Source organism: Mixophyes fleayi, chromosome 4, assembly GCF_038048845.1.
Source record: "Mixophyes fleayi isolate aMixFle1 chromosome 4, aMixFle1.hap1, whole genome shotgun sequence".
In the NCBI taxonomy this organism is placed as follows: Eukaryota; Metazoa; Chordata; class Amphibia; order Anura; family Limnodynastidae; genus Mixophyes; species Mixophyes fleayi.
In genome coordinates, this window is record NC_134405.1 from 60,016,361 (window position 1) to 60,039,705 (window position 23,345).

At 39.3% G+C, this 23,345-nt stretch overlaps 1 protein-coding gene across 1 annotated transcript in view; it reads right to left on the reverse strand.

The window, feature by feature from the left end:
- Positions 1-21,582, reverse strand: part of DOCK5 (dedicator of cytokinesis 5) — an 82,941-nt gene extending 61,359 nt beyond the window's left edge. The window contains exons 1-3 of the mRNA XM_075207191.1: positions 21,025-21,582; positions 16,946-17,029; positions 14,642-14,682 (exon numbers count right to left, since the gene is read on the reverse strand). Coding sequence (XP_075063292.1) covers positions 14,642-14,682; positions 16,946-17,029; positions 21,025-21,067 — 168 coding nt within the window. The 5' untranslated portion in view covers positions 21,068-21,582. The remainder of the gene's footprint in view (positions 1-14,641; positions 14,683-16,945; positions 17,030-21,024) is intronic.
- Between the last annotated feature and the right edge of the window lie 1,763 nt (positions 21,583-23,345).

A 23,345-nucleotide genomic window follows, 5' to 3' on the forward strand; every position in this document is an offset into this window, starting at 1 on the left:
AGATTTACTAAACTGCGGGTTTGAAAAAGAGGAGATGTTGCCTATAGCAACCAATCAAATTCTAGTTATCATTTATTTAGTATATTCTATAAAATGACAGCTAGAATCTAATTGGTTGCTATAGGCAACATCTCCACTTTTTCAAACCCGCAGTTTAATAAATCTAGCCCCAAGTATCTGGTGGCAGGAGGAAGACAGATTCAAAGAATTGGTGAGGCCTGAGAGAGCAGGAAGTGATGAACAGAGAAGAGGTTCCGTTAGGTTGAGGATCTGGGGATGAGGGACATGTAAGAAGGTGCAACGTGACTGAGGGTTTTGTAGGTCAAGACTCAAATTTTAAATTGCATTTTGAGCAGGAACCAACTGCAGCATATACAGTATTCACACCACAGTAAGAAAAGTTGGCTGAAAACATCCACAACTAAAAAGGACAGGTGACATTTCTGCAATGTTTGCATTCAAATAAAATGGCTTCCATCCACATTTTTAGGTAGAAACAGAATATTACAATGGTCCTTTTGTGTCCCACGTGCACCGATACTTAGGCAAGACATCTTATGGTACCTAACCTAAAACATATGTGCCCTGCAAAGTTTGATGAAACGACAGGTTGAGCCTAAACCCCCCAACTCAGAAATCATCAAAGGGGTTAAAATGGGGGAGGCAACTTACAAGGGGTGGAGACCACAAAGGTTGGGAGATGTTCCTGTCTTACAGGTGGGTGGTTCTCATTCCAGAAAAGGGCTTGAGATTAGAAGAAAGGTTTGAATTAATGAAGGGGATGGTCTAAAAGTGGAAGAGGATGGATTTTGTAGTGATCTTTTTACTGTATCCACCATGTGCAAACAGTGATTTTATGGGCCTGATTTCAAAGGCCTGCACCTCATAGTGCACATGATAGTCATGAAGGTTCCTGCACAATAAGAGCTTTGCAGTAAGTCTGTAGGCCTATATGGCATAAAACATGGAAGTCAGAGATTATACCTCAGTATACTCGAATGATTGCTGTCAACAAAGTGCAGACATATCTGTGCTGTGCCTGATATTGTTACATACACTGGGATTATCCATCTGGGAATGGAGGGGATGTGAGGATTTTGCTTGATTCATCTTCTGGGAAAGACCACATGCCAACCTGAAGAACACAGATTGGATCACATTATGTTAGGAGGCCTTTTGTGGAATGTTGGGGAAATCACAAAGAGCTCAAATGGAATTAGTACTAAATTGTAGTTTGAACTTCGAAAAGATGTTTTCTGCTTTTATCATGTATATTTTCCCCGAGCATACTGAATGCATCTCCAAAGAATGTAAACTTGGTATGCAGTATAGGCCAGCAGTTTGGATGCTTCATAAGTTTTGTTGAAAACAAACAAAAAAACAGACAAACAATGACACATTGTTTAAATAACCCACCATAAATATAACCTATTTAACTTTATTTCGGTAAAGGTTCAACAAAATACACACGCTCAATTCTAGACCTATTTGCATTAAGTGAGTGAGGAGTTTTTTCAGTAGTTCAACTGATCAAAAATCAACATGAGACTTGTCCAAAACAAAACCCCAGTCGGTCTAAAAATGTTCTTCAGAATCTTGGTCTGTTACGCTGTGAAATGTGGGGTGCGCAAAGTTGTGACCAGAGAGGTCACAAACTTTATTCATCACCCTGCGCAGCACATACCTCCAAACTTTGATCAGAGTACCTTATATTTATGCAATCTTTATCTCCTACCAATCTGTTATGCACCCAGCTTAAAAACTCATCTGAATATTCACAGCAGCACATAATGTTTCAGGAAATGAATGTACTGATCTTGTGAGAGGCAAGTGATCTATCCACTCCTGTCACTACCTGAGGACAGGGGCAGTGTCATGTGGAGGGGAATGTAGGTAACCAGGAAGCCACAGAGTTATATATTGTAAATAGCAGGGTCTTCAACAGCACAGAGAAGCAATGTGATGTTACCGTCATACTGGTATGAAACGCACCTCTACATGAAAAACAAACATATCTCCAACGTGTTTTTATTTCTTTTAAGTCTGGTTCACTGTGTGTCACAGCTTAGAACGGATCTGCTGATGTACAAGACTGAACTTTGTCCTCAGAGCTCTACTAGATATCTTATCTGTCCTGTATGTGGTCCCTGGCCACACCCACTCAGAATATATATCCCTTACTGTTCCTCTTTCTACGTCTACCTGCAGACTGGCTGCCCTGTCAGTCAGTCTGCGTCTTCCTGTTTTCACTTCCTAACGCTGAGTAGTGTCTTATTGATCTCTGGGAAAGTACCATAAACTGCTTTAACATCATTCAAGAATGTTGTTCAGGTATTTACATGGACATGTTTTGTGATCTTTCCCCCACTGCATTCACGCGTTTATATGTTGTCTCAGCGACTAGATAAACTCAGTATAGACTTCCTAACAAGTGGCTGCGCCAGGGGGCTTGGATCATGCCCCTATTATTTACACTGCTCCCCATCACTTTCAGCTTATGTCTCTGCTTAGAGTATACACATATGGAAGTTTATTTAAAGACCTATACAAACACACTTTATGTACACGTTGTATCTATGGAGAGGGGGAAGAGAGGGGAGATAGAGAGAGAGAAATATAGTACAGGGGATTTAGTGTAGGTGAAGCAAGATTTATAATTAGGCCAAAACAGAACTCTACATTATTTTTTGTGCATTTTTCTTTAACCTATTTTCCCAGTGCAACCCTAAAAATATAAAAAAAAACAAAAAAAAACAATGAGCAATATCCTATTTCCCTAACGAAGTGACTGACAAAACAAGGATTTAGGACAAACTTCCACAATGTAACTATACTTCCTTTCTCTCTCTCTCTTTTGTCAGTTGGGACCATCCTATTAGCAGGAGCGCCGTGACGTGGCGGGTGGCTTATTCTGCGTTTGCAAATGTGTGTAACTGAGATTTCTGCATTTTTATGTACAAATAGAAATATCAGCGGTTACTGGTTAACAGCGGTGTGCAGGGGGATTTTTCTCTACCTGTGCTCCTTTCAGGATAACCCCCACCCCTTCAAGCACCTGCTGTCCACCTATAAATTGAATGAGCAACTTTCCTTTCTGTTTTGTCCGTTTCCTTATTATGTCTGTGTTTTACAATCTTTATTATGAGCTCATAACTTTATATGCAAGTATTCTACCACCTACTATTTAGAACAGGGTTATACTTTTATGTTCATTTACAATCATGATCTAAAATTATAATTGAGTATGCTATTATTTTATATATAATGTCAACTTATGTCATTCCTATGCATATACACATTATATATGTGTATAGTTTGCTATGTTTGACACAAATCACTATTTTTGAGCATGTTATGATACATTATATATCTATTATCTTAGAATCATGTGTAGTAAATTAAAAATAGTTTGTAATGGATTTAGCATAATGATGTAAACTTTCTTTTTTGTTTACAATTTACACATGTATATTTATATAGAGACACACACACATTACATATAATGTGGGTATAGATGATGAAAAACAAAATTCTGACCCAAACTCTCAAATTACTGCCCCATCTCTCAGCTCCCATGCCTGTCCAAGCTTCTCGAGAGAATTGCCTACACTCGCCTCACACACTTTCTTACAGCAAACAACCTGTTGGATTCTCTTCAGTCAGGTTCTCAACACTCCACAGAGATTGCGCTGACCAAGGTTGTCAATGATTTGATCACAGCAAAAAGTAAAAGCTATTTCTAATTCTCCTGGATCTCTCTGCTGCATTTGACACTGTTGACCACTCTCCTCATACAAACGCTACAATCCCTAGGTCTTGAAGGCGCTGTCCTATCCTGGTTCTCATCCTGCCTATCTAATCCCTCTTTCAGTGTTAATTTCTCTAGATCCACCTCTGCTCCGCTTCCTTTATCAGTTGTAGTACCGCAAGGCTCAGTCCTAGGTCCTCTGCTATTCTCTATCTACACCACTTCTCTTGGAAAACTAATAAGCTCCTTGTTTACACCCCTTGCATCGCAACCATGTTGCAATGCAAGGGGTGTAAATTAGTTTATTATTTTGCACATAAGTTTAATACTGGCTGTTTTTTCATGAGGTTGGTTTACAAAATAAGGGAACTGGGTCTAGAAATCAAAATTTGTACTTGGATCGAAAACTGGTTAGAGAATAGGGAACAGAGAGTTGTGATAAATGGAACATTTTCTAATTGGTCAAAGGTCTTAAGTGGAGTTCCTCAAGGTTCCGTGCTGGGACCACTCCTTTTTAATATATTTATTAATGACCTTGGTGATGGTTTAGAGAGTAAAGTTTCTATTTTTGCAGATGACACTAAACTCTGTAAGGTAATAAAATCAGAGCAAGATGTAGCTTCTCTACAGAGGGACTTAAATAAACTGGAGGATTGGGTGGCTAAATGGAATATGAGGTTTAACACAGATAAATGTAAGGTTATGCATTCAGGGATCAAAAACAAGAACGCAATCTATAAATTAAATGGAATTAATTTGGGAGAATCTATAATGGAAAAGGATTTGGGAGTGCTCGTAGACAGTAGACTTAGCAATAGTGCTCAATGTCAAGCAGCAGCTGCAAGGGCAAACAAAGTATTGGCATCCATAAAAAGGGGCATAGATGCAAGGGAAGACAGTGTAATTTTGCCACTGTATAAATCATTGGTAAGACCTCATCTTGAATATGCAGTACAGTTCTGGGCACCACTCTATAAAAAAGATAATTTGGAACTAGAAAGGGTTCAGAGAAGGGCGACAAAATTGATAAAGGGTATGGAGTCATTAAGTTATGAGGAAAGGTTAGCCAGTTTAGGCATGTTTACTTTAGAAAAGAGGCGTCTAAGGGGAGATATGATTACTATGTACAAATACATTAGGGGTCAATACAGAGAGCTTTCATGGAAACTTTTTACCCCAAGGACCATACACAGGACACGTGGTCATCCCCTAAGGTTAGAGGAGAGGAAATTTCACAACCAGCAAAGGAAGGTGTTCTTTACAGTAAGGGCAGTCAAGATATGGAATTCATTGCCAGGGAAGGTTGTGATGGCAGATTCAATAGATATGTTTAAGAAAGGGTTAGACAAATTTTTAGCGGAAAGGTGTATCCAGGGATACGACCGTTAATTTAAAATAAAGGATAGTAGTGGATATAGGGTAAAAATTGGATTGCAATATTGAGTCTGGGGGGATTTTCAAAATTGAAACAGATGGGCGGTTGCCTACTCCGGATTAATTTCAAATATAAGTGCAGGATCGCAGGAGATCCAAAATAGGTTTAACTTGATGGACTGGTGTCTTTTTTCAACCTCATCAACTATGTTACTATGTTACTATGTAGCCCACAAATATCAACCTTAAATGTCAGTGTACAAATAAGATATCAAGTATTTGTGTGCTACAATAAAAAACAGCCAGTATTAAACTTATGTGCAAAATAATAAACTAATTTACACCCCTTGCATTTCAACATGGTTTTGTCCAGAAAACCTAAGTAACAAAACTTACTCAAATTCTTGCTTAAGTTTCTTAATGAATCAGGCCCCTAGTGTGTATGCATACAAAAGTATGTGTTTGTGTCCTGGAACTTTGCACCTTAGTAGGGTTGATGGTAATCCCCTTTATTTTTCATAAAAGCCATTAAGTACCTAACCTAGATAATTTAAGAACACCACAAATTTTGCTGGGGTCAATATTCACTTAAACAAGACCAAACTCTCATTGTTTGCAGATTTTTTTTTTGATAATTCAAGGGCCTCAATTAAGTACCCTATATGTTCTGGCTCAGGTAGAAAGCTTTAGGAAGAGATCAGGATTGGTCAGCAGTGTAAAAAGCAAAACAGTTAATGCCTGTACCCAAATATAAAAAAAGAAATAAAATGATAATTTTTCTGACAAAACAGGTAATTTCCCTATTTGCGTCAAGTCATTCCTGCCAATAAGTGATCACTATAATACGATCCACCAGCTATTAAAATCCTTGATTAATAATTTGATGCAATAAAGAAAAACTTTACTTGTCATGGATGGACAGGATAAACATAAGTAACGATTACTTTCTTGCCAAGAATTCCGTCATTCTTCACAGTATTAACGATAGCAGTATCTCAATTAGAGTAAGATCGAAACGGAGCACATTAGTATAGTTTAACAAGCCAGAAAATTATACAATAGTCAATCTTAGTAATTGAGAAAGAGCTGCAGCCCCATTAGCTTAATTAAAATTATTCTACTTTTAAGCCATGCTTTGCCAAACCTGGCTAAAAAGCTGCAGTATCAAGCGAAAAGATGGCATTGAGCCATTTCAAGTGGGAAAGAAATAAAACATAGTAGCAGCTTGTGAGATTTTACATCAAATATTAAGCTGTGTGCTCTGAAAATAAACCTGTTAACTAATGAGAGCCAGATCCTGCAGGTTCTGCATTGAGAATCTGCTAATCAGTGCAACTCTGCACTATGGATATTTTTCCCTGCCAAATTCAATATTTAACGTTATTTCCGGAAAACTTGATCCTAGTACCATAATAAATAAAGATCTGCCCACGGTTAAGTGTAGCTGTGTAAGTGAAGAGTATTTTCTACCTAACTTCCGGAATGCATTGCAAGGTGTGCACCCACTTATTGGTCTTAGGAAACAGCCCTTAAATTTGCTCGGCACATACGTTGGCATGTCTGTTGATACTTTGGAAAAAGGGCATTACAAATTTCAACATACTTCCAGTTTAGGAACATTCCCTTAATTTAAGCTTTTAAGTTTCTCTCCAAAATACTGCTTCGTTTAGGGTCATTTAGATCTTCAATGAATAATGAGAGCGAGGGGACATCAGTTTTATGTGTTTGAAGCTATTTATTTCACTGTGAACCCAGAAATGTGCTTTGTCCAATGGAATGCCTGCCATTATATTAGTGACAAGTCCTTTTGTGAGAGTAAGAAAAGGCTGTGTACCTAGCCATAAAACGGGGAATGTCTCCCTAAATATTCCTTTTCCATCACTGCTCGCTCAGTAAAAACAAAATACGGTCACACAATGATACCTCATTTTTTCACTTAAGTACAAAATTACCCGGACTCATGCACCTAAATAATACTCAACAAGGAATGGTCTTGGATTTGCCAAACTTTCCCCACCAGAGTGTGCAAACTTCTGTATCTCCGCAGACGATTCCATCTTAGCCTCCCAATGTCCAGTATATACCCACAAAAGTAGGACCTCACTAAAAACAAACCTGTCAAATATATCACTATCTAGTAGTCCAAATAGAGGAAGTGACCATTACAAAGGAACAGAAGTGAAGACATTTATTAATAGAATGAGCGAATAAGAGAAGGTAACAGTATGCCGATTAGGGACATACTTCTAATGAGCGGCCTTAGTAAATATTACCTATGCAGCAGTATAGAAAGCTAAATTTAGATGTATGAATGCTATACTTAGACTGTTTAATCATTTATTTTAAGCTCTGTGTCCGCCCTCTTTGCCCCGAGATGTTTATGCTAGTCAATTTTGCTTCCATGTCTGTGTTGCCAGGTAACAATCAAACAAGAGGTTGCTGAGAATACCCAGACTGAGAGCTGAACGCGTTTCATTGTTTTCTTTCCACTAATCTCTTCCACAGCTTCTCTGTTTTTATGGAGGCAAGCCTAGAGCTTTTTTTTCCCACTGTGAAAGTCCTAAATTTAAAGAACTCCACCTATAGTAAAATTTTCATAGTTAAGCCCGTCACCATTACAGGGTATCAAGTTTAGTGGCAATTTGAGGAAGAATTACTTCACCAAAAGTGTATTAGATAGGTGTAATAAACTTCCAACAGAGGAGGTAGAAGTAATAGAGAAGAATTTAAAAATGCTTGGGATAGACATAAGGATAAACTTGTTCACAGTTGAGGCCTGTGACTGGATCACTCATAAATAACTTATGGTATCAATTTATTTAAGGGAAATAGCGCTGATTTATATAAATTGCCAATGCACTTATTTTTAATATTGTATATATTCTGAGATAGGAAATCATTATTTCTGAGACCAGGGTAGAAACTGTTTTTTCCTGTTTTCACCTTACTAAAGAATATGCCTTATTTCTGATGCATTATCTGATACAACAGGCCTTTGTGGATGGAGGTCTTGTGTGTATTGGGAGGTATTTAGTATTGAAGTGTCATTGTTTAGGATTTGTAAGGTTGCTAGTGGAAACCTCCAATTAGGCATATGTGCAAGGGTGTCTGATAGCAGGAAGTGCTAACGAAGTTTTGTGATGAATTGTCATGTCTGCTCTGGCCAAAAGCCCAGCAGGGGATCGTTACTATGTGGCCTGTTGTCCAAAGTGAATTTCATAGATAAGCGCAAATTTTGTTAGCTTTGCGATGCATGTAAATCCATGTTTGCGTAGAGTATATCCTGATGCTAAAAATAGTATGTGTCTATGTGTATGAAATGTATAAATGCACCGACTTGTACACTGAAATGTGTTCTTCTGATTTCAACATCTGACCTGATCACACTGGTATCTCCCATTAGTGTGTGAGAGCAAATACATCTTGCTTCAAAGACCTGCTTGGAAACATCTTCAATATTGCTGTATTCCTGTGATCTACAGATTAGACCCTAAATCTAATCCGTTCTCCGGCTGTCTCTGAGGTTTGGACCCAAACTTTCCAGTACCAGCGCTCTGCCTGCTACTCATGCAGCCCTGGTTAGTGTGATAGGCCAGGGAGGATCCATTCCCAGCAATTCGGATCCATAGTAAGAGGTCCGGAGTCACCAGCCCAGGTACACCAGCAACGAGGTACACTAGCAGCGTCAGTGACCCAGAAGGAACGTGGTTCTGAGTGCCATAGAAGGAGCTCAGTGGTGGCAGCATTGTAAGCCCCTCCTACTGCAGCAAGAGGGCACATTTGGGATAACGAAAGGGAACGGTGGCAAAGTAAGCCCAGCCGGTTCCCAGCAACAACAGCCAGGGTGGCATAGGTGGTCCATCCTGTCACAGGGCCCATTACAAAAATGGGGCACAAACAGTTGGGATTCAGGGCCAGATTACGGCACAGTAGTGGGGTCTGAGTATAGTGGACTATTTGATTACCAGAAGGCCTGATGGCTGACTGAGATTCGGCAGCCCGGTTTTAAAAAAAAGTGAAGCCACTATTTAATAGTAACATATATTTTGATTTATAACCAATCCCATCAGGATTAATGATGTCAGAGGAGATTTTGCAGTCTGTAATAAAAGAGTGAGGCTAATATCTGAAAGTTTCCATTTGTCGGAGTTGCTTCTGGACAGACAGAGCAGCCCTGCCAGATGGGTATGCACTGGGTGCTGATAAATACACCGGTCACTAGGATATGGGTCCGGTATTGTATGTGAAGGTAGGTCCTAATAGCCAGAGCTTTATAATTAAAACAAAATCTGTAAAAGTCGGACTAAAACATTGGTACAAGTGTCGGTGAGAAATGAATGTATTGGCCGAGGGATTATCAAATGCATTACCTTATGTATGGAGAACAAAGGCATATTATATTAGCGAGAGAGATGAAAGTAAAGTGACCATCTTGAATATAAGTGGTATGTAGACACGTGGAGAAGGAGGAGAGAGTAGAGTTATATCTGGGCGCAGTTCAGCATCACAAAACAGGTATGGTACCTTTTACCTTAAGCCTAGGGGCGGGCCTGGAAATCCCTCCTAATGCCAGAACTACATCTAACCTTTGCTTGTCCTGAATATCTGAGTTCATGTTGAAGTAACAAATTACACATTCTAATTATACTCGTCAGATTTCTGGTAGGAATTTTTGTTCATAATTCGTATAAGTCTATAATAAATACTGCTGTTCTGCAGGACAGTGTAGCACCACCGAGAAATGGAAGAGGTAAATGAATGGTTGCATGAATGGAGAAAAGTCTGCTGTGCGAAAGAAATGTTCTCCTGACCAAGCCTGACCTTAATTAAGGAGCCTCAGTGGGATTACTTGGCTCAGTGGGAAGTGTATTTACCTTTCTTGAAAATGTTTATTCCTTTGTATGAGAGGACTATTAGGGACAAGGGTGCTAGATCAGGAACCTGTGGAAATTGAGAAGAGGAACTTGAAACTGTATCCAGACTCCCTGAAGTCCCAGGTCTACGAACAAACTTGCAATGGGCATATTTGAGATGGTTCCCAGGATCGAAGACAGTGAGCACTGGCATGCCCGGGACACATGTCTGAGGTCTTCTACTCTCTATTGATTGCAATAAAAGAAGAATTGGAGAAATCTGGATTTATCCTTTATGTCCCTCAGTAATAACATCAGTAACATCTACTTTTGTGTGATTGAATGAGTGACTTGAGAAGTTGGGGACATAATGATAAATGTCCACCATCAGATACACCAGCGTGTGTACAAATGCAGTTCACAGAATGTCAAATATTTAGATGACTGGGACAAATTAACAAAAGATGGATTAGTTTCCCCCAGAAAAGGGAATTTGGGCAGTTTAAAAATTCTCTGCACTGAGAAAAAAAGGTTCAGAATCTCTGCTTCTCAATGGAAACATCAACCATTAGTACAATAGGCCTCTGTAGCGCAGGGAGCAATAGCTCAAGTACATGTAGTCCCACATAGACTTTGAGAGCATCTCCTGCTCCCTTTCCACTGGAGATCCCAGAGAGGTTGGAGAATCAGGACACTCTCATTCAAGGAATGTGGATAGTTTTAGTCCAGCACATACAAGGGGCCAAAAAATCTGAAGCTTCAGATAGACAACGTATTGCCCCACTAAGACAGTTCCCCAGAGAACATGAAGGTGATCTATGGAATCTGGTTAAGTATCTCACTGAAAGGAAGCCCATAAATTTAGGTAAGAGATAGAGATCAACATCACTTGTTATAATTTGAACCAGGCTGATATTAACCAGTTCCTACAGCCAGCATTACCCGATGAAGTTAGAACACGATTGTCTAATGAGGGGTTTGTGGCTTAATGCTCTTCTGGACAATCACTTACTTTTCTATAGACACATATTGGAATTGTCAATCCAGATGTTTGTCCTGTTTGGAATACGGACTGATCTAAAATTCATAATGGTAAATAAAACTTAAGGGAACTTCCTGCAGATTATTTAAATGGACTAAATCAGTCATTCGTATGGCATTTATGGATACAAAGTGCTGAAATAGCCACTACAGACGTGGTGACCATTGCTTTGGTACATGTACTACTACCTAATTTCCAAAACCAATGGTGTATAATTACATTGGGTGGCAGACAAAACCACTTGCAGATGAAGTGAATATCACAACTCTTTGTTGGGCCTCTCAGGAAAAGAAAACGTCAGATTCTGAAATAAAATTAACGGTGTTACAATTACAAGATATATCAGAAGGGAAAGGAAATGAGGAATATCGTAGTTTAGGGGATGGGTGAGGATTTCATCCTCAGAGTGACCCGAATATCTGCCTACAATTAGATACTTCTGTTTCTGGCTTAATTAGCTTTATAAACAATGGACCTCACCCCATGAGCAATAGTCAATGTAATATCTCTCTGTAGGGATCAATCAAAAAGCTACATTTTATAATATAACCCTGTGTAAAGGAATTCACGATTAGTGAATAAAGAAGTACTTATCAAGAATACTATTTCTTTACAGAGCAAAAGACTTTCCCATTACCAAAATACATGTCAGGAAGCAATTAGGCATGTTGATTCTATTCCAAAAGCTAGAAATATGACAGAAGTTTCTAAAACAGACAGGAAATTTTGCTATTTTATTCCCCATGAATCCAGTCAGTAGAACCATCAAGGATATTAGATCATTATTATCCAGAGTGCTAGAAAAGGTTCATAGCGAAACTGCATTACAAAATATTTCTGTGGAAATATCTGTCATTCATACGGTTACCATACAGAACAGAATGGTGTTAGACTATATGCTGGTATATATTCCTGATAACTCAACAGGTATCTACATTAAAACAGAAGTAGAGAAATTGCATCATGATGAATCATTAAGTTTATTTAACTGGTTAGAAGCTCTCGGAATACAAATATATTATAGTATCTTTGTGTATGTTTGTTTTTACATTATTTGCTATTCATATTTATGAAATGCTGACTCATGTGTAGTACAATGATTGAATATTCTGTACCACTTAGTTGTATGCAAGTGAAGCAAGTTGAACTATGTACTGTGATTTAAAGAATAGGGGAAAAGAAATTGACACATCTGTCATGAGTATTAATATCAATGCTAAAAGTTGAGCTGGAAAAGGCTCAAGAGATAGGAATGTGGAAGTAGGTCAAAATAGCCAGACCTTCATGAGGTTGAGGTACTTGTGTCTGTAAGAAATTATGTGTATGTTTAATCAAATATATTAGGTTATATGTAGAAAAACAATAGGCTTTTTATAATTGTTAAATATATATATATATATATATATATATATATATATATATATATATATATATATATATATATATATGTGCAGTTTTATTAGATAAGTATTATTGTGTGCTGCACATGTTAAGTGTTTTTCTTTCACTGTTTTGAGGTATAAAATACATATAATAAAATTATATGTAGAGTGTGTCTTGTAACTTGCATGGTGTATCTATGCTACTTTAAATGCTCTCCTGGTACATATCAGATTTCTAGATAAATGTGAGAATGTCTAGGGTCCCTCCATAGAAGCCTCCGGATTGTGATTTCTTTCTCTCTCTACAACGGCCACCAAAGACACAGCTCTGTATTGTATGTTGGCAATCAGAGAATGGATTCTTATTGTACACTAGCCAGCAGAGAACATACTTTTCATTCTACACTGGTCGAAGGAATGGGCTATGCACATTTTCACAGCACGGGTATATTTTGAAGGGCAGGACAGTGTGCTGGAATATTGTGTGGAGTCACTACTCTGGTATATTGTGCTCAGTCACTAATGGGTTTAATGTGTAAGAGCAGCACACGAACACAACATTCATTTCTTTTAGGTGGATTTATCCTTTCATAAGGTAGAAGGAACATACTATGCTGGAACTGAGGCAGTTTATTTATTAATCAAAGTCAGTGAATTGGATATTTATAAAAATATGCTGTGTATTATGAACATCTTCTAAATGATCTTCAGAGTAAATAGAGTTGTTCTAACATTCAAGGAATGGTTAAAAAAAATCAGTTTACCCTATCCTACAACATAAACCTAAAAAATAATTAGAAAATTAAGTAATCTTAAAACACTTAATCCCAAATACAGTAGTAGCTCCCTGGAGTGATAGTTGTTCAGCAATTCCCCTGACGGTATATAGAGTGATTTAGACGGTACCATTGCATATTACTGTAACATTATTTGGTCTGTTTTGCTTTCTTAATATCTGGCTGTGCTCTCCCACAATCCTGATGTTAAACACGCTGTTCTGAAGGAATGCTCGGAAAATAAACACAGTTCTGCAGATTATACGTTGAGAGCTCATATTGAGAGCAACATACAATTACAGAAATGAATCATCACAAAACATAGGCATACAGAAAATCCACATTCTGAGGTCTAGCAAGGAAAATAAACTATATTTATAGGTCAACTTGTTGTTCTGTATTTGTTCAATAAAGCACACAGGCGGACTTTAATCAGCTCACACATTTTACTAAAAGACCACTAACCCTAAAATACAAGTCAGCTTATGAAAATAAAAGCTACCAAGACCATTCACAAATATATATGTCCGTACTCATGTAACATTTACATGTGGGTCCCCAGGATTCCTATTACCCGAGTAACACACACAATTTACAGAACACTGGAAGATGTCTGGAACCAGGAGGGTTTCAGCATCAAGAGAACATCGAGGAATGAAATGGTGACGTCTCCATTCACAAACTACTCAACGTTCCAAACAGCCAACGATCTAAGTCCACACTAACATCAGGTTATAGTTTTCTACATGGACACAAGAAGTGACTATTGAATAAAGCATAAAAGGTCTGCATAACAGGACCACAGAAAGGACTATAGGGCAATGTGATGGGTCAGCTGGGAGGTACCAGATTAGTACACTAAATTATCAAAGTATACACATTACTCATGTACTATACATTGTTACAAGGTTGCTTTATTGCATAACATTAAGATTTATTATTTTCTATCTTCTTACAACAAATCCCTGTTTTCATCGCTCCATTTTTTAACAGTCATTCAAAATGTACCCAGTACAGTGGCGAATCCGGAGGGGGGGCGATCGGGGCAATTGCCTCCCTTAGCAGTACAAGTCCTTTAAATTTAGGCCCAAGACGGCAATCAAAATGGGTGGGGCCAATCACTGGTGGTGGGCGGGTCTAGGTCTGCCCCTGGCTCAGTATATAGTATAAAGTGCACCAGTCACAGTGAAGGCAGCCATTTTGTGTGCTGAGCCAACATTTATTAAAATGCAGCCTATCCATTAATTAGGATCAAGTGACACCACTGAGGCACAAGTCATTCTGTGCTTCATACCTTAGTGATGTCCTTAGTTCCAAACTGCTTAAAGGAGCTTGATTCAGCCCACAAAATGGCTACCTCCAGTGTGAGTTACGGGGAAAGTTTAAAACAAATGGTCTCTAGCTTTCGGGACCAATCAGATCTTTCGGCTTATCATGTGCTTCTCACTACCAATTAGATCACTCACCTTCTTTGATTTGTTCTTCCACGTGACTCCTCTATACCAACCTGTAAATAAGTTAAAAAAAAAGAGATTGGAGTATGAAACCATATATATATATATATATATATATATATATATATATATATATATATATATATATATATATATATATATATTTATGTGTCTACCTCATAATATAATAGGGGGCATTTATGAAAAATGGAACAAATGAAAATGTGATAGCAACAATTCTTTTCTTTACCCCTTTTCTTTGCACCATAAATGTCCCCGGTAATCTTTAAAAATGATATTTGTGTGGCTGTAAGCGCAAAACATTTTTCCATTCCTTGTGTGTGTGTATTGTACATGATCACACATACTGTATACAACTGCTGGCTTCCACAGTACATTAGGGGTTAAGACTTGCAAGACAAGAGCCACTGTACACAATGACCACATTCTGCCCAGTGAAGGGAGTGGGTGGAGATGTGAGATTTCTGCACTGAGGCTGAAGGTCAACAGAATCAATGCAGTTAGAGAGCGCACACTCTGACTTCTATCATAATAATATAATATAATATAATATAATATGCCTCAGCTGCACATTAAAAGGATATTACAAGTTAACAAGATGTTCTGAAACCATATAGATACATACGAATACAGCATTCTTTTAGTTACAATTTCAGTGGATTTAAAGTAAGCAATGTAAACAAAGCAATGAGGAGGGTAAGTCAGATGCTTGGTTACATAGGGAGAGGAATCAGTAGCAGACAGAGAGAAGTAATAATGCCACTGTGTAGGTCATTGGTACGGCCTCATCTAGAATACTGTGTTCAGTTCTGGAGACCATATCCCCAGAAGGATATAAATACATTAGAAACTGTACAAAGAAGGGCAACTAAAATGGTGCATAGTCTACAGCACAAAACTTTCCCGGAAAGTCTAAAAGATATAGTGCGGAGCAGAGAAGGGAACGGGGACAATAGAAACTTTCAAATATATCTAGGGATTTAACGAGGTACAGGAGGGAAACAGCCTTCAAAGGAATAGAAGTATTACAACACAAGGACATGCACCGACACTGGAGGGAAGTATATTCAGAGGAGATTTGAGAAAAATGACTTCACAGAAAGGCTAGTGGATCAGTGGAATAGCCTCCCATCAGAGGTGGTAGAGGTAATACAGTAGAGCAATTTAAACATGCTTGGGACACACATAAGGATATCCTTGCAAAGCATAAAGGATCAAATAAGGTTTGAGGTTACCATAGATTAAAAAATGGGCAGACTAGATGGGCCAAGCGGTTCTTATCTGCCATCAAATTCTATGTTTCTATGCTTTTATACTGGTAAAATAGGGAGCATGATATTTATTATAAGTGATGGCATCATTAGGCTCCATTTATACATATACCTTTATACACCATTTTGCATTTTTCACCTGTTATTTCTCTTTGTTACAATGCTAAAGGTTCTCACTGTCAGTCTGTGTAACACACTCGCTTACCTCTTCTCATAACAACATGCAGAACATGTGCTATCCTGTTTACATTTTACACGCCTGATGACAAGTCTGACAGCGGCAGCTGGTATGAGCTCCGGGTAACTCATGCAGGTACATTTCCCATGATCAGGCCTCTGATTGTTTAGGAGCAGAAGACTGGAAGACCACGTGACACAAGTCCTCGCAGTGTATAATTCCTACCCTTTGCTTCTTTTTAGCTGCCGAGTGCAGTAACAGTTATATTTCCGCTAATCCTGTAAGACCATGAGCCTGAATTCTACAAAAGTTAATAATTCAGAGTTGCAGTGCTCACACAGTGGCAATCCCGATTGCTGAATGACCAGGATTTACTAAAACGTCTAAAAATTAAAAGTGGAGGTGTTGTCCATAGCAACCAATCAGATTCCAGTTATTTTCTAGACTGTATTAGATCAATGATAGCTAGAATCTGATTGGTTGCTATGGACAACCCCACCACTTTTCCTTTTTAGAAGGATTGATAAATCTACCACCAGGTGTGGATGACCAAACTGGATATTTTCGGCTGTTCTGGTGTTGGGCCACCAAACAGTAGCACCACATTGGTCACAAACACCTGTCTAGGAGATTATGGGCTAATTGGATGTTTCAGCTTCTATTCTAAAAAATCTGATCAGATTTTAGTTCAATGATTTGTGTTGGTTGGAGATAGACCAGATTGGTCATATATTTACTGAACAAATTGCTTCATTTGTGGATAGCTTTATAGATATAGACAAAAAAAATCAGGACTGTCCTCGAGAAATCTGGACAAATAGGAGCCCCGAGCTATGATGCACTCACCTTCATATGTCTCAAATATCTGCACTGTGTCCCCCACCTGAAGGCTGAGTTCTTCTTCGTGTGTCGCCGGGAAGTTGTAAATGGCTAAAGAGAAGGGAAGAGCGGAATTTAATTAATCACCACAGATAAAAAAAAAATAATGAAAGAATAAATACAATCAGCATGGTGGCTAAGTGGTTAGCACTTCTGCCTTACAGTACTGGGGTCATGAGTTCAATTCCCGACCATGGCCTTATCTGTGAGGAGTTTGTATGTTCTCCCCGTGTTTGCGTGGGTTTCCTCCAGGTGCTCCGGTTTCCTCCCACACTCCAAAAGGTAGGTTAATTGGCTGCTAGCACATTGACCCTAGTCTGTGTGTGTTAGGGAATTTAGACTGTAAGCACCAATGGGGCAGGGACTGATGTGAGTGTGCTCTCTGTACAGCGCTGCGGAATTAGTGGCGCTATATAAATAAATAGTAATAATAAAAATCATATGCCTTCTCAGCAATCGCTGGAGAAATATCTGCTTCTTTTGCTTTACAAAGTTTATAAAAAAAAAAATTCACATGAACAAGTTTCACAAACTGGAGGAAAGCAGCACGGACCAGATTTTCTGTTCGATTCAAACACCTCTACACCAGCATTACACAGAATTACATACTGGGCCCAGATCAAGGTAGACTCTGCAACTGCTTTGAGAATTTCAACGCTCACAACTGGCTGAAGCTGGCCACATATGTATCCCCTCACTTGTCACACTACTGACAAGCAGTCTACGGAAGAGAGGGAAGAACTCGGCAGTTCTGGTTAAGAAACAGAAAAGGTTTATGTAGAAAAAAAAAAAAGTCTACAGAAGGTCAACATAACTTTTTTCCAGTAGAGTTTGACCCAAATAGTGTCTGTTGTATCATTTTCAACAACTATATAGTACTACTAATCTTATACAACAAAGCAACCTTGTAACACGGATAGTGTATAATACATTGTTCTGTGTTAAACTGACAATTAACGGCAGCTCTGTAAAAACAGGAAAGTTTTACATCCCCCTTCCATTATAGATAGGCTTAAACTCTTCCCACATCTTTACAACAGTTTCATGATGGTATCTGATACACGTCAAAAAGCCATGAATTGAGTGATCTAGGCTACATTAACATCACTGGCGCCGTCCATGAATCAAACACAGTGCATTTCTGAACAGCAAGTGTGAAACGTTGTCATTCACTCAGTGTCTGTCATGTTAGAGAAACAACTCCATGCTCCAGGGCAACCTGCAGCTGAGTAGTGAATGAGACCATGGCGAACGTATTTAGTTAAGCAACACTTGACCATTTCACCAACAGGGACTTCAATGACATTGAAATGCATATACTTTAATATAGAGTCGGTCCCCCTTTTGCAGCGATAACAGCTTCCACTCTTCTTGGAAAACTTTCCACAAGATGTTGGAGTGTTTCTGAAGGAATTTGCACCCATTCATTCTGTAGAGCATTTATGAGGTCAGGCATTGATGTTGGACGAGAAGGCCTGGCTCACAATCTCCGTTACAGTTCATCCTAAAGTTGTTTGATAGGGTTGAGGTCAGGGCTCTGTGCGGGCCAGTCAAGTTCTTCCACACCAAACCATGTCTTTGTAGAGCTTGCTTTGTGCACTGGGGCACAGTCATGTCGGAATACAAAAGGGCCTTCCCCAAACTATTCACACAAAGTTGGAAGCATATCATTGTCCAAAATTACGTGGTCTTCCACTTCGTGGCTGAGTTGCTGTTGTTCCGAAACGCTTCCACTTTCTAATAATATCACTTACAGTTGACTGTGGAATATCCAGAAGGGATGAAATTTCACGAACCGTCTTATTGCAAAGGTGGCATCCTATCACAGTACCACGCTTTTAGACACTGAGCTCTTCAGAACGACCCATTTTGTATCACAAATATTTGCAAATGGAGACTGCATGACTAGGTGCTTGATTTTATACACCTCAATTCAATAATTAACAGGTGTGGCTAAAATATATATATATATATATATATATATATATATATATATATATATATATTTATATTTATATATATATTTATATTTATTATATATACACCCAGTGGTAAAATAACCCTGGCATTTTAATTAAACTTTTTCCAACTATGTGGCAGTTCTCAGAATGAAACATTAGGGATTTAACAAAATCTTCAACACAGCAACATTATCATCACGTTCAGCCTCCACCCACTAAACATTGCTGGGCATGCCGCCTCCTTGTTTCCAGTTCTCTATCTTTATAATGTTATTTCACTTTCCAAAAACTTCCTGTGTTGGCAGTCATTAAGCTGTGATAATGCTGTTCTTACCTAGATTGATGGAAGCAGACAGAAAGCAGTGAATAGACATGACTCAGGTTTCCTGCTCTCAGTGTGCAAATGAAACACCTCTGAACTTTACACTCCATGCGAGAGATAGAGAAAGGAATTAGACACACTGGTAGATCCACTGATAGCGGGTATGTTGTGATCTCTAGCCGCCCAGTCCTATATTATCACCATTAGTGCACTGACAGAAGGAAGGACATAGTCTCAGTTCCACACTCCACTAGCACATTGAAGCATTTACACTCTTCAGATTTTCAAGCTAAGGGAGCCCACAGACCCTGCAATTCGGTTGTCCAATTAGGTTGTTTTAGACATATAGAGGAACAATAAACTAGCTGATCCTGATCCACAAGTGACAATATCTTTCAGATGTTCATCAGGACCACCTTAGCTGTCCACAAGCAAATTTTGTTTTGCTTCCAAAGCAGGGGGAGGGATTTTGTGCTATGAATTACAATTTACAGCATGCCCTGCCAGCCACTGGGAACTGTAGATCAACAGAGATAAGAATGACATTCCACAGAAATCAAATTTAGCAGCAGAACAGGCAATTTGTTGAGTTGTGCTTTGTTTTCACCATTCCACACGTTTTCATTTCACAGAATTAATGAATATGACCAGGACAATGAAGGTCCAATCGCTCTGCTTTGTGGTGTGGAGCAGTACTGAAAGATCAAACTCTGCTGGGGAAATGTGCAAAAGTTTGCATCCAGCTAAAGAATGGGACAATATTCAGAGAAACGCTGTAGAAACTGACAGTCACCTCTCTAATCAATAACAGCTGGAGAGACAAAAGTTACCCCAATATGAAATACAAATCTTGACAATCACCAGGGTGTTATCTCTTATTGCACCCTGCAGCCTACACCTGTTTGTAAATGATCAGAGGAGCAGGATGGACACAAAATCAAGGTAAACTATGCCCTGGGGTGGAAGTAAATTGACTCTGAGACGAGAGGCCTCACACAGAATACACCATGCCGCTAGGATCCAAAGAGTGGGTGTGGTTTGGTGATTCAGGTGCAGGATTAGGTAAAATAACTGCCAGGGTTTTGTACTGCACCATAACACTGCCCCCCTGGGTCTATACTGAGAGGATAGATTAATATATATATTGTTTTTTTATTATTATTAACCTGTTATACTTGTTTTAAGTAGCAGCACACAGCCAGGGTATAGCCTCTGTTTGTGAAATACATACGCAAGATCAATAGATAAATATAGTCTACATCTTCTGCATGTACAATACAGCTACTATTATATAATTCCCAATGATAGAGCAAGGACAGGTTAGTGGGACAAAGAGGGGATACAGTGTGGGTAGCCAGTCAAGTTACAACTGCAGCTAATGAAAACAACAATGTGTATTTCATGGTTATTATGTAAATAAAATGCAAGATAAAAGAAATCTCATTTTCTGATAAAAAAAATAAAAATCTGTATGTCTTATACTCAGGAACACATAGTAATGATAGTAACATATGCACATAGCAGAATGGTTTCCCGAAATCTGCACAGCAGTAACAGTTTGTCAGGGATGCAGAAAAGCTCTGCACGAGTTAAAAGTTAGACCCCAGACTTGTCAGTGTCCAACCACTCACATGTAAGCAGAAATTCAAATGCAATGTACTGCGGGAGGCAGAGCTGTTCGGAACAGCTAGCAATATACTTGAGAAGGTAACATTGCTGCGGGAATGCACTACAGGGAAGTGTTGTAGGTATGACTGACTCACCCACTCCAAACTTTTCTCTCTTGGTGGGAATCCATCGGGCCATATTACATGGGGGTCTTCTTTGGTAAAAGTTGGCACCACCGGAGTTAACGTGCAGGGCTCCAGCCCTCCCCCTGCTGCTCACTGCACTCCACCATGTTCCGTGACTCACAGGGAGGGGAGCTGGGGGTAGGAGTGGTTAGTGGTGCAGCAGAGGGGATAGGAGTGGTCAGCGGGCAAAGCAATGATGGGGTAGGAGTGGTTGGAACAGGGGGCATTGAGTGGGTAGTTGCAGATGAGGCAGCATGTGCAGAAGCGCTAATCTGCAATAAAGAGCGAGGGCAAGGTTGGTTCATTTAGGGAACTAGTAATGCCATGGATGGTGAAGTAGGCAGCACATCAGGGTCAGGAGTAGGACCGGTTATGTGAGGTCAGGGGGTCCAGCTGGTTACCTGGCAGGGTGCTGCAAGACTAGCTGAGAAGCCCTGGTTAGCCTAGAGGCTTCTAGTGCAGTAATGTTTGTGTGGCAGGATCGCTAATAATCTGTGATCCCGGACACATTGCTGGAGGCTGCCTCTGACCCTGGGATCTTCTGGAATGTAACAGGGAGGAGACAGCAGAGCTCAGAGTGTAGACTATACCGCTGCTGGCCACTAGAGGGAGCCGGGCCCGATGAGGATCGTAATTGTCAATAGTGAATTGAAAAATGCTGGCTCTGATTGCTATCTTTCAACTTTGGTTGCATTTCTCTCTCTGTTCCCCCCAACCTAGCTGTCTTGCATGACCTCCTTAATTACCATGACATTCTATGCAAATAGCAGAATATAACCGATTCAGCAGGTGTAGTTTGAGGAGGGGAATGCATACCTAACTACAAAGTTCTTGTTATTTGTTCATTTGATTTTTAGAAGACCAATGTGGATGTATGATGAGTTTAGAGGCTATCCTTAAAATGTCGCAATCCCCTAGACACAGGTGGCCTGATTCATTTAAGGAAAATATGGCAAAAAAAATAGTACATTTTCTCCTGGACAAACCATTTTACAATGCAAATTAGTTTATTATTTTGCAGATAAGATAAATACTGGCTATTTCTTCATGCACCACTTGATAGCTTTATTTGTATACTGAAATTTAAAGTTGATCTAGAACATGCCCTACCCCCAACTACAAATATGTCCCCACATTTTAAATTTGCCCCAACTTTCAATGCAACATGGTTTTGTCAAGGTGCAAGGTTACTCTTTTTTTTTCTTTCCTTTCCTTAATGAATCAGGCACAGAGAGTTTGTCATTTTGTGGGCTGAACCAATATTTAGCCCATTTGCAAACTGTTTCATGCTCCAGGGGTGTGATTAGTTGCCAGTGAATTATTGGCTGCTCTTTTATGAAGACAGTTTCAGAACATAACATGTCAGCCTCCAAGTTGTCTTTTTTTTTTATGACAGGCAGAGAAGTGGTGTGGCCTATCCATAAAGAGACAGTGGACCTGATTCATCAAGGTACACATTCTAAACGCAACCCGCGTTCAGTATTATATGCATGTATTTAGGCTTTGCGTACTCCTGAATTCATCAAGGCACGGATCTCAAGATACCTGTGCTGTTGAAATCAGGGGCAGGTCTGCTGTTCTCTACTACACAAGACGCTGCGGTATACGTCCAATATTATTATAATTATTATTGTTATAGTTTATTTGTTAGGCGCCACAAGATTTCCGCAGCGCCCCACATAGTACAAATAGTAGACTATACAGGGTATAACAGTACAGAACAATAAGCAAAAAGTACCAATACTTCAGAAACTCCAGGCAGGCTGATGCAATAAACACGGAGGAGAAGAACGGGTAAGGAGACAGAAGGGAAGAGGGCCCTGCTCATGCGAGCTTACATCCTAAGGGAGGGCTAAACAGACCAGGCACAAGAGGAGATGGGGGTTAAGTGGATGGTTGGTAGGCTTTGAGAAAGAGGTGAGTTTTGAGTGCACGTTTGAAGGAGCATAGAGTAGGAGAGTTACGGATGGAACGAGGGAGGTCATTCCAGTGAAGGGGGGCTGCACGGGAAAAGTCCTGGATTCTGGAATGGGAAGAGGTGATCAGAGTGGAAGAGAGGCGGCGGTCACTGGCCGCCGCCTCTGGATCATAAATTTGCAAAAAAACGCACGGGGTGGGGGAGGGAGGGAAATATTTAATGTCACATGTAAATAATAAAAGTATTAATGATAAAACAGTTTTAAAAAAACAAAAGTGTTTTTATTTATTTTTTCCATGAAATGCATGTTAGGATGTTAATTTCTACTGTACATAAAATATTTTTTTTTACAGATTGCAAACACATGTTATAG